Source organism: Rattus norvegicus, chromosome 16 (genome assembly GCF_021556685.1).
Source record: "Rattus norvegicus strain SHRSP/BbbUtx chromosome 16, alternate assembly SHRSP_T2T, whole genome shotgun sequence".
NCBI lineage: Eukaryota > Metazoa > Chordata > Mammalia > Rodentia > Muridae > Rattus > Rattus norvegicus.
In genome coordinates this window covers 60,041,354-60,054,299 of record NC_141549.1, presented here as the reverse complement: position 1 = coordinate 60,054,299, position 12,946 = coordinate 60,041,354, and the positions used below count along the sequence as shown (strand labels likewise).

General features: G+C 36.6%; 2 protein-coding genes across 5 annotated transcripts in view; one reads left to right on the top strand and one right to left on the bottom strand.

Moving 5' to 3' along the window:
* Window positions 1-12,946, bottom strand: part of Erich1 (glutamate-rich 1) — a gene marked incomplete at its 5' end in the record, with an annotated part of 52,793,804 nt that overhangs the window by 23,610,064 nt on the left and 29,170,794 nt on the right.
* The window catches only part of Micu3 (mitochondrial calcium uptake 3), a 90,548-nt gene that overhangs the window by 40,846 nt on the left and 36,756 nt on the right, over window positions 1-12,946 (top strand). For all 5 annotated transcript variants that reach the window (NM_001436586.1, NM_001436585.1, NM_001436584.1 and 2 more), the window contains 2 exons: window positions 6,493-6,571; window positions 9,053-9,100. In NM_001436586.1, coding sequence (NP_001423515.1) covers window positions 6,493-6,571; window positions 9,053-9,100 — 127 coding nt within the window. The remainder of the gene's footprint in view (window positions 1-6,492; window positions 6,572-9,052; window positions 9,101-12,946) is intronic.

The window sequence follows — 12,946 nt, the reverse complement described above, 5'->3', positions numbered from 1 at the left end:
TTAAGTCACCACTCTCCTTATTTTTTTTAGGTCAGGCCTCTCCTCAGTTATCTCTTTCAGCACAAGCCTTGACTTGAACATTAAATTTCCTGATATTATTCTTCTCTTCCAACTCTACATTTCTTATTTCTTTTGCCCCACTTGTGGTTTTTCATTGTAGACCTACATAATAGTAATTACAAATAACCATGTGACAGAATCAATATTAAGTTGTCATGAAGTCTCATCTGCAAAATAATAATAATAATGACAACAATAATAATAATAATAATAATAATAATAATAATAATAATAATAAAGATCAGTCCATTGCTTTTTAATTTAGCCTCAGGAGAATTCTTAGGACAAGAACAGAAAGCAGCAATTCTGTTTCAAAATATCACAAAAATGACCCCTAGTTCACTTACTTGCCTTAGAAGTTTCTTTAGCTGGACCTCCATGGTCCATGGGGCTCTCAGGACTGTCCTCTAGGTTTCTACTAGGATGGTCCATTGAGACCTGCTTATTCAACCACTTTTCTAGTCCCAAACCCCAAAACCATGGGTAGGACAGTAACAGCCCACTCTGGTACCAACTTCTGTCTTAGTTACTTTTCTGTTACAGTAACAAAGTACCATGAACAAGACAACTTATGAAAGAAAGTGTTTAATTGAGCTTATGGTTCCAGAGGCCTGGCATCAGGAACAACAGAGAGCATATCTTGATCTAAAAGGAGGCAGAAAACTCAGAGTAACACACAGCTTAGGAAACCTTGAAACTGGTTCCCAGCGACATACTTCCTCCAGCATGACCACACCTCCTGTCTTCCCCAATAACCACCAACTGGATCTCAAATACTCAAACATGAGTCTATGGGGACCACCACATATACTTCATAGAGTATGTACAACATTTTGTAATTGTCTTTCAAGCAAAGGAGTGGATATATAGTATCATGTTCATGGGTACTAAACTCTTCGTGATACTTATCTCCAAATTTATCTACACATTAGTGTTAATATTAGTCTTTTATAATCTGAACAAAACAGATTTTATTTTTTACTTTTTACAACATTTGGGTAAGAACACTAAAATATTTAGAATGGTTTTGAAAAGGAAATAAAGAGGTTATAGACATGAGAGCAAGAAAGTCATATTATTAGAAGAGTGATAAAGATTAATAGTAAATTGATAGTTAAAATAACATTAGATTATTACAAGGATTGTTTAACTAGTTAGAGATAAAAGAACAACAGGTAATAGAATAGTCCAGAAACAGATCTAGACATTTTAGGGAAGATCTGTAAATCAGTAGAGAACAGACTGATGCCCCAATTATGTGTAAGAATAGTATGTTTTCTGTATGGAGGCAAATTAAACTAATCCTCAGATCCTACCATCATATATAAAAGCTAATTACAGATGGATTTGTGTTCATTTTTGTTCTTCCAAGCATCATGGTTAATAACTTTACTCTTCATAGAAAAGTATTTCATAGGCTTAGAAGAATAAACACATCCTAATATAGCCCTATAATTATGTACTGTAGAAAACCATTTCAAATTTGTAAAAATACAGTATTCATGACAGCATAGATACCAGTATTGTTCATTGTTTACTAGTGATTGATTAACATATATGACGATTATGTTTAAATAACCTATTATATATGAAATGCTGTTAGAGGTATATAAGTACATTTATAATCTACTGAACTGTTGGTTGTAATTATAAACACTGGTAAACACTAAAGTATCAGTGGTTGTTATTACCAAAAGAGGTGATCCTTCTCACTCAGAAATAGCAGAGAGAAATAAGTTCTTGGGAACTGGGAAATAGAACTGGAGATGTACCATTTTTGTCTTTGCCTTTAGTTGTATTTTTTACCCTGATTAATTTCTCAGGAGTATACCTCAAACCACAGAAACATAAGTTGGGTCCAGAACTGAAGATGTCGTTCATTTTGGACCATTGTAAAGTATAACAGGTGTTTCCTTGTGCAGGAGAAAAGAGTACACTGGAAGCAGTTGAGCTTCTCAGTCCTTGCAACCAAAATGCCATTGGTGCAGGTGACACCCAGAAATGCTTGTCTTAAAAATTCAGAGAATTGGGTTGGGGATTTAGCTCAGTGGTAGAGCGCTTGCCTAAGAAGCGCAAGGCCCTGGGTTCGGTCCCCAGCTCTGAAAAAAAAATTCAAAGAATTGCTAAATAGTACCTTCTCTGTTGGCTTCAAAATGTAATAAAAAGATCATTCTATATACCCAAGTCTCAAGTCCTTAGAATTTCAAAGAAAAGAGTAAACTCTGCCCATAGGTACAGCTTAGCAGAAAGATGAGGTCTGAGGATCATGCTTTCCATGTGTGGAATAGGGTAGACCCAAACGTACAAGTAAGGAGAGTCTCCTACTCAAAAGGGAGGTTCACTCCCTTAGGAAAGGAATTGGTACTTGTACCCCACCAAAGAAAGTCATCGTTTTGAAAAATATATGTGATTATTGTTGACAGAGTAAATGTCAAAAGCTTTGTCCAACTCTAAAAGAAGTCCATGATGCCCCAATTTAAAAAAATAAATGTTTAAAGGGTGTCATAATAAAGTAAACTTGTTACCTGGAGAGCAAAGAATCCCAAGTTCTCAGTGTAAGTTGGATTTTGGTTTTTTTGTTTTTGTTTTTAATATTGTGTTTTTATTTATGATTAAAATTTGAAATGGTAAAAAGCAAAAATTGAAACCACAGGACAGGATCTTTTTAGACAAGGCACATGAAGCAAAGCTCAAAGGAAATTACTAGCAATTTTTACTAAATTACTTAAACTTTCACTAACCACCACTAAAAGATACTTGACACATGGGAAAATGTTTTGGGAAAATTTATTATCCAAAAACAACTTTAAAGACGATTGTATAGTCATCTAGAATTGGTTTAAGTTTGTATGAAAAAGATAATCGTCTCAATAGAAAACAAATGGACAGGCATAGCTAGAGTGGTTAGTAGAGGTTTATCTCACTAATAATCAAAGACATGCAAATTAAGGCAGTGATTTCACACCTATCAGATGGCTAGCTTCCAGAAATGTGAGTGTCAGTAATGAGCAAGGGCATGAAGGAACCAATTGAAAATATAGATGTCTTCCCATTGGGAAAGGATTTGGTGGGGCTGGGGATTTAGCTCAGTGGTAGAGCGCTTACCTAGGAAGCGCAAGGCCCTGGGTTCTGTCCCCAGCTCCGGAAAAAAAAAAAAAAAAAAAAAAAAAAGAAAGGATTTGGTAATGGCTGATGAAATTTACAATGTATGTTTGAGATCCTATTTATATCTGCTATGTTTAAATGTTCATACCTGTTATGTTGTTCATGTAGATCAATGAATGGAAGACAAAAATTAGAACCAGTATAGTCATTGGGGAAATGGATCAAATAATTGTAAAACTGCATACCATAGATAACATAGTAGTACAAATAAAATGAACTAAGTGTGTTAGTGTGTATGTATCCAGATTCAGACTCAATAGATATGGCTGAGCAAACAGCAGGTGGTAGCATGCTGCTGATTTCTAGGACCTAGGAAATTAATTGTCCTGATTGTGAGACGCCAACTGTTTTACTCAGTCTCATTCTCTCAGAGGTCTCAGAGTTTTCTGAAGGCTGTGCGATGAGTGATGCCCTCTCTCTTGGCAAGAGAACCAGTGTACGGCTCTGTATGCTTATGTTTTAATTTTTCATTTTTACATTAATAAATAACATTGATGAATCCAGTACAAACATCTTTTGCGTCCTTAGTATTTTAAATATGTAAACAGCTGACTTTCAAAGGTGCTGTTATAAACAGCCACTTTATAGGCATTAATATCAAAATTAAGGCTAATTGGCATAAAGATATGTCCATAGTATATAAAAGAGTAAAGTATAAAACTGTATAAAATGTCTATGAGAGATTTCAACTAAAAATATTAAATAAAATGAAAGTTTAGTTTGTCTTTGAATGTTATTTTTCTTTTCTTAACCTACAATTTCTGGAGAGGGTGGGGGCAATATACTATGATTTAAAACCTACACTTAAGAAAGTTATGTAAATACTTTAAAAACACCTGTAACTATAGGAAAATAAAATTAATTCAGCAAATGTGTGTTTGTTCTCTACTTGAAATGCTGCAGTGTAAATCTGACATTGGGCACCCCAGAGTTAGTATCTGACTCCACTCGTTTGAAGACTGCTCTCTTTTCTGATGTGTATCACCAGGTCAGAGTTTCCCGGCCTCCACACTTCTGACCTTACTGGTTACAGTTCCAGGATTTTCCTAAAACTCCCATTCGATTTAATAATTTACTGAAATGACATATGCCACTTAGAAAATGCTATAGTTGTGACTCTAGATAAAGAACATAAAGTAAGCCAGCCCCAATGAAGAGCTAAAGCATTAGATCTGGAGCGCTCTGACAGAGAGTGTCTGTACCCTCTCCATATGGAACAGGGCTGTCACTCTCACAGCATCCTCACTGGGCCCCAGTGAGCATCCTGTCTAGACCTGGGTCTTATTTCTGAATTTTAAGTGATCACATGATGGATCATGTCTTCACTTCCCAGTCTCAGCCTCTCCTTGTTCCCAACCTTTCTTCTGGTGACCGAGCACCATGTTGAGCTATTTCCTTAGTGAACACACTAAAGCAGGACTCAGGGATTGGGTCTTCATCCCAGGAGCAGGAGACAAAGGTCAAATGCATGTTATATAGCACAGCACTATGCAGAAAAGACAGGTACTGAGAGAGGAAATGAATTTCCAGCATGAGTGGATATACAAAGCTTTTAGTAAATCTTAAAATATTTTTTAATTAAAAAGTCTTCTTGGAGTCAATGAATATCATTTTCTGTACTTCACTACTATGTGCCTATCAGGCAAATTACCTATCCAGTTTAGGTCTAAGTTAAAATATGTGTGAAGATTGGTTAGTAGAATTAAATGAACTGTTATGAGTTCATTATTAATCACATGGGAGACCCTCAATAAAGGTAATTGATTTTTAAAATCAGAACAGAAATGAGGGACATAGTTGTAATGGGAAAATAAATTTAATTATGCAAAATGTATTGAAGATTTCCTTAATTCTTTACTGCAACAATACTTTTTAGTTTCATCCAAATGGGAAATATCCAGGTTTTTCATTATCATTCACACCTGCAGTCTTACCTGTTTGCCTTGGCCCCTCCCAGATGCTCATCGTGGGCAGCACCTGTTACTTGCAGTGCATATAAAGCTTCAGGAAGGACCTGAACGCTAGGGTCTACACATGGGCTTCAGGAGTCTGTAAAGCCCCTAAAAATGGCCTGCTTTTCATATCCCAGGGACAACAATTTCCTGATACCTCAGTTTTTTTTTTTAATTAACTTGAGTATTTCTTATATACATTTCGAGTGTTATTCCCTTTCCCGGTATCCGGGCAAACATCCCCCTCCCCCCTCCCCTTCCTTATGGGTGTTCCCCTCCCAATCCTCCCCCCATTGCCGCCCTCCCCCCACCAGTTTTACAGTTTAAAATTATTGTTTATAAACATCTCAGAGCATCTTCTAGATTCCACTTACGGAAACAGTCTATTTGAAGTATTCTCCAACTTGAATGTGCACAGAAATCACATGGAGGTCTGGAAAAACCTGAGTGTGGTTCAGAAAGTCAGAAGGAAATGCTACTCTGCAGACTAATAAGCTTCCAGATGACACTGGGATTATTGGAAACCACAGTGTAGCAAATAAAGATCAGATCTAAAAATATGGTACTGAGAAAAATAATTTCATTATTTTAACGAACCTTTTCAATGGTTTTCTTCATAGTCAAGCACACTAAAGTTGTTGCTTTGTTATTTTTATTTGTTGTAGAATATGCATAATATATTACAATATTTTTATATAAGCAATGAGTCAACTGTTTAAATTCTCCAGTGATTTCTCCAGTGATGTGCAATGATAATTTGCTTATAGAAAGATGAATATAAATCAATACTCGCAGTTTACCCAGTATTAAAATTCTTTAAGTCACCATAAAAATTCTCTATTCATTCCTAGCATATTCTTTTGCTCATTTGTTCCTTTTGCTCAAAATCAGATAAATCCAGGCAAGCAACAAAGAAGACTGTAGCGCCCCTGGTCAGCTGACTCATGAGGATGGATGTCTGCATACAGACAGCCTTTGTTCCTTACTCCTGAACCCAAGCTTGCCCTTTCACCCTAGCTTAGTCATCTTGGCTATATTCATCTAGTTAGGAAATTTATCTCAAGTTTTGAATAGCTCTAATTCAGTTTAATACAGCATCTTTACTATTTTTTTCACAAATTTATTTACATTTTATTTACATTATGGGCAAATATTATGGTAGAATGAAGCACAGATACTGAATACAATAATTAATGTTAAATTTCTGATCATTTAAATGGAGAATTTCCTGGAAAGGATGCTTACATTTTTTTAAGATTCCTGTTGTAAGAAAGTGATTTGACTGCTAATCAGTATTCCAATCCTTCTTTTATAGGAATTAAGTCAGATGCTTTCAGAAACTCCACCAGTTTGGAAGGGATCATCAAAGCTTTTTCGAAATCTTAAAGAAAGAGGTAAGCTAATCTTATGTGCCTATGCATTTTAGTATTGGTGTGGACTTAAAACTGCATGCGTTTATAAATATACATTTAATAACTGAATATAGCCCAGTGCAGAAAGGAGAATGCAGGAGGATCAGCTATATAAGGCTAGCCTTGACTATATAGTTGGTGCAAGGCTATCCTGTGCTATTTGATGACATGATTAAAAGAAAAAAAGCAAAAACATCTTGGTTTAAGTGCAGTTTTCTTTTATAATTTCCCATTTTTTTTTCACATGGAATCTGAATGAAAGACATGTGTCTTTTATTGTGGACATTCTTTTTAACTAGGATTAAATACTGGGCTCAGGTACATTAAAATACCCCTGGGAGAACTGGGCGTGGTGGTACATTTCACCAATCTCAGCTTCTCGAGAGCCTGAAGAAGGAGGACTTGAGTCTGAAGCCAAACTAGACTCCATCGCAAAGATTTATCTCACAAACAGACATATTCTTAGAACACTCATTCATATTTTAGAGTGAGATAATAAATAGCATTGGAAGTGTTTAAAACTCAAAAGGAAGAGGTAATATATTTATAAGAAAATACAGATTGGATCAAATATAATAGAGAACAACAACAAGAAGAGCAAATGCGTGGAAGAAGGAACTCCATTTTCCATAAGGAAGGGCTTGGCGTCATTAAACATGTCTTACAGGAGTTAGGAGCTGGCCTGTTAGATGTTAGAGAAGTACTCAACTACTTAATTTACATGTATATGAAGATTAAGTGGTGGTAGATTTTTAAAGCTAAATGTTTAAAGCTACTAAATATTAATTTAAAATGGATTTTATCTTCTTAGCTATTACTTAGTAAAAAATATTAAGCAACTTCTTATAAAAGCAGTATGAAACCCTAAGGAAAACATGGTAAATCAAGAAATAGTAATTTAACGATGTCATACTTTTAAGGAAGTTCTTTAAGATTTTAGTTGAGTTTTCAGAAGCTAATTGTCAGTTCTTCTCCCTTTCTTTCTACTCCTCAAGACAGGGGGCTCTCTAAACTGATGAAGGCTCCTGCCCGAGCCTCCTGACTCAGTACTGTAGTTGTTGTCCTCTTTATTCCTTACTTCTAAGACTGTCCCATTACTGTGTTAGTCGTATGTGACTTTGTCCTGAGTGTCCTGAGTGATCTCTGATTTTCTTCTGGTTTTAGATGCCTATAGTTAGGAAGAGCTCTGAATCTATAGTTCATCTTCAGCAGTATTTTCTCTTTCCTTGACCATTTTCGTTTAATTATATCACTTTTCCTCCCTTCCTATGTGTGTCCTACCGTGTTCAGTAGCCAGGTAGCCCTACAGACAAAAGCTGGCCATGACCCTCTGTATCCAAGTAGTCCTCCTGTTAAGTAATCCTGAATGAGGGAAACCTTGAATTAATTTTCAATTATATGGCATTATAAAAGTTATTTATATTAACTACAATACTTTGTTACCCACTAAGTGATTCAGACTAGTAAGAGAACGCTTCAGTAATTGTATCTCACAGCCACTGACCATTTCAGAATCTTTCTCCCATAATGTTCATGGCGTCACCCTGAACTGTCTGTCTATAGGTGACAATTTTCTAGTATAAACAAGAGAGAATGCTTTCAGAGCCTCATGGGATGCTCCCTTCATGTCTGGGACAGACTGCCTGACAGTGACTCCTAGTCTCTTTGTTCTAGAACAAAGCGTTAGTGGAGCCTTAAAGAGCAGATCTAAAGAGCACAATGTATTTAAGGGTTTTCCCATACTTTTAACCAAACGTTAAGAATGACTGCAATCTAGGAAAATATTGTACACTTATTCCTGAACGTAATTCTTTCAGTCTTTTCTTGGTCAACTAAGCAAAAAAGGGTGGTGAAGAGTTCAGTAACAGAGTGTATATTTATTTACTTCATATAAATTCTTGGTGAAACTTGTAATTATAGGGTACAGAGAATTCACGATGCAGAAAACATAAAGTGAGGGCCATTAGGGGAGAACAAATCTTAGAGTCAATTAAGGATAAAAGCTGTTATAAAAGTAGCAAATGATCATTTGACAGGAGAAAGAGGTAAGCATAAGGTTTTATTTTAAAATTTCTAAACAAATGTAAATTGTTATTCCAGTGTCACTAAAAAGTGACTAAGTTCTTCATTGCGTTTCTGAGCTCCTTATGTTAGTTTCATATAGTAACAAGTTTAAAAGTTAAGCTATAAATAAATGTTAACGTTTTGATTTTGTTGTCAATATATCTCTCATGAGTGGAAACTTTATAAGAATTTTTAAAGAGGCATGTGGAGCAATTTAAATAAAATGAATTTTGTGACTTTTGCAATGATTTTATAATATAGTAGTCTCATTTTAAACAATATTTAGCTTATGCTTAAAACTAAATTAGTCATAGTTTTTATTGTATACAGTATTTTACATTGATAAATGTGAAAGATAAGTTAATATTTGAAAGCATAATTGATACTGTTTTCTTCTAGGTGTGATTTCTTACACGGAATATCTTTTTCTTTTATGTATTTTAACAAGTAAGTATACTCATTAAATTTATTTCTAGATGTATTTTTATGATCTTGAAAATGAATTTCTTAGCATACTATTGTAAATTACCTTATGCATATGTTGGCTCTTTTGTAAATTCATGCCTCAATATCACAAGAAAATGTTAAGTATAACACTGTAACAGTCAGAAATCTATATGCTTGGCTTTAGTAAAATTTTCATAAATTATAAATATGTAACTCTTTGGGGTTTCAGCTAGAAGAGACCCTAAAGGTCAGGATTTATCTAAGTTATCCGGTTTGTATTACATACATTTAAGGCAGGCGTTCTGCAGTCCAGTGTGAAAGAGTAGAAGGTTTTGAGTCTCTCAGCTGCCTGTCATCCCTCACCGCAGCAGGAGTGGTTTGCTCTCTCTGACCCCTGCAGCAGTGTTTATGAACTGCATGCAGCCTTACTAAAGCTCTGGGTTCAGTTTCTCAGCATGCAGTAGATGAAATTGTGTGCTGTACTCACTGTGGTTCGGCCACCAGGCCTTTCCGTTTCTGGATCTCCTTCCTGTGGAGGGAACCGTGCTCTTTTGAGTGCAGTAGTCTCTGCTATTCAGCTATCAGTGCTTCTCAAGAGCTTCCTGGGAAATGTCTCCTTCAGACGTCCTTTCAAAATTCAAGAGTTCTTCTCACTTGGCTCCACTCTTCAGGAGCTCTCCTGCCTTCTCTTTTAATCCCTTCATCATGTTTTATTTTCTTCATAGAATTTAGATTATTTGAAATTGTGTTTTATAAGGTTAGTCTTTCCACACTGCTGTGAAAAGGTCTGTAGTGTCAAAATGCTGCCCTCCTTTGGCTCATCTGTGTCACAAACGATGTCTTCTTCAGTGTCCTTTCAGAAAACTACTGATGAGTGGAAAAAAAATAAGGAAGAATTTACTTTAGGAAATTTCAGATGATGAAATCTGAAAATGAGTACAAACAAGCACTAGTAAAACCCACATTAAAATTCTGTTTCTGTGCTTAGAAAGCTTACATTACTGTGCTAGTTATGAATGACATAGCGGCAGAAAGACGGTTGTGAACCTGTGAATACATATATGTCTCAAAAGTATCTTTTATTTTCTTTTACGTTGTTTATTCTTTCTTTTTTGTTCTTCCCATCTTTATTACATTGGGTATTTCTTATTTACATATCAATTGTTATTACCTTTCCTGGTTTCCAGGCCCACCTCGCACTAACCCCTTCTCTATGGGTGTTCCTCTCCCCATCCTGCACCCAATACCGCCCTCCCCCTCAAGAATCACATTCACTGGGGGTTCACTCTTAGCAGGACCCAGGGCTTCCCGTTCCTCTGGTGCTCTGACTAGGCTATTCATTGCTACCTATGAGGTTGGAGCCCAGGGTCAGTCCATGTATAGTCTTTGAGTAGTGGATTAGTTCCTAGAAGCTGGTTGGTTGACATTATTGTACATATGGGGTCTCAAACCCCTTCAGCTCTTTCAGTCCTTTTTCTGATTCCTTCAACGGAGATCCTGTTCTCAGTTCAGTGGTTTGCTGCTGACATACGCCTATGTATTTGCCGTATTCTGGCTGTGTCTCTCAGGAGAGATCTACACCCAGTTCCTGTCAGCCTGCACTTCTTTGATTCATCCATCTTATCTAGTCTGGTGGCTGTATATGTATGGGCCACATGTGGGGCAGGCTCTGAATGGTCTTTACTTCAGTCCCTGTTCTAAACTTTGCCTCCCTATCCCCTCCTAAGGGTATTCTTGTTCCCCTTTTAAAGAAGGAAAGAAGCATTCCCATTTTGGTCATCCCTGAGTTTCAAGTGTTCTGTGCATCTAGGGTAATTCGAGCATTTGGGCTAATAGCCACTTATCAATGAGTGCATACCACATGTGTTTTTTTGTGATTGGGTTACCCCACTCAGGATGATATTTTCTAGTTCCATCCATTTGCCTATGAATTTCATTGTTTTTGATAGCTGAATAGTACTTCATTGTGTAGATGTACCACATTTTCTGTATCCATTCCTCTGTTGAAGGGCATCTGGGTTCTTTCCACCTTCTGGCTATTATAAATAAGGCTGCTATGAACATACTGGAGCATGTGTCTTTGTTATATGTTGGGGCATCTTTTGGGTATATGCCCAAGAGAGGTATAGCTGGGTCCTTAGGTAGTTCAATGTCCAATTTTCTGAGGAACCTCCAGACTGATTTCCAGAATAGTTGTACCAGTCTGCAATCCCACCAACAATGGAGGAGTGTTCCTCTTTCTCCACATCCTCACCAGCATCTGCTGTTGCCAGAGTTTTTGATCTTAGCCATTCTGACTGATGTGAGGTGGAATCTCAGGGTTGTTTTGATTTGCATTTCCCTTATGAGTAAAGATGTTGAACATTTCTTAGGTGCTTCTCAGCCATTCGAATTCCTCAGCTGTGAATTCTTTGTTTAGCTCTGAACCCCACTTTTTAATAGGGTTATTTGTATCCCTGCAGTCTAACTTCGTGAGTTCTTTGTATATTTTGGATATAAGCCCTCTATCAGTTATAGGATTGGCAAAGATCTTTTCCCAATCTGTTGGTTGCCGTTTTGTCCTAACAACAGTGTCCTTTGCCTTACAGAACCTTTGTAGCTTTATGAGATCCCATTTGTCGATTCTTGATCTTAAAGCATAAGCCATTGGTGTTTTGTTCAGGAAATTTTCTCCAGTGCCCATGGTTTGAGATTCTTCCCCACTTTTTCTTCTATTAGTTTGAGTGTATCTGGTTTGATGTGGAGGTCCTTGATCCACTTGGACTTAAGCTTTATACAGGGTGATAAGAATGGATTGATCTGCATTTTTCTACATGCTGACCTCCAGTTGAACCAGCCCCATTTGCTGAAAATGCTCACTTTTTTCCATTGGATGGTTTTGGCTCCTTTGTCAAAAATCAAGTGGCCAAGGTTTGTGGGTTCATTTCTGGGTCTTCAATTCTATTCCACTGGTCTGTCTGTCTGTCTCTGTACCAATACCATGCAGTTTTTATCACTATTGCTCTGTAATACTGCTTGAGTTCAGGGATAGTGATTCCCCCTGAAGTCCTTTTATTGTTGAGGATAGTTTTAGCTATCCTGGGTTTTTTGTTATTCCAAATGAATTTGCAAATTATTCTGTCTAACTCTATGAAGAATTGGATTGGAATTTTGATGGGGATTGCATTGAATCTGTAGATCGCTTTTGGTACAATGGCCATTTTTACTACATTAATCCTGCCAATCCATGAGCATGGGAGATCTTTCCATCTTCTGAGATCTTCTTCAATTTCTTTCTTCAGAGGCTTGAAGTTCTTATCATACAGATCTTTCACTTGCTTGGTTAAAGTCACACCGAGGTATTTTATATTATTTGGGACTATTATGAAGGGTGTCGTTTCCCTAATTTCTTTCTCGGCTTGTTTCTCTTTTGTGTAGAGGAAGGCTACTGATTTATTTGAGTTAATTTTATACCCAGCCACTTTGCTGAAGTTGTTTATCAGCTTTGGTAGTTCTCTGGTGGAACTTTTGGGATCACTTAAATATACTATCATATCATCTGCAAATAGTGATATTTTGACTTCTTCTTTTCCGATCTGTATCCCCTTGACCTCCTTTTGTTGTCTGATTGCTCTGGCTAGAACTTCAAGAACTATATTGAATAAGTAGGGAGAGAGTGGGCAGCCTTGTCTAGTCCCTGATTTTAGTGGAATTGCTTCAAGTTTCTCTCCATTTAGTTTAATGTTAGCGACTGTTTTGCTGTACATGGCTTTTACTATGTTTAGGTATGGGCTTTGAGTTCCTGTTCTTTCCAGGACTTTTATCATCAGGGGTGTTGAATTTTGTCAAATGCTTTCTCAGCATCTA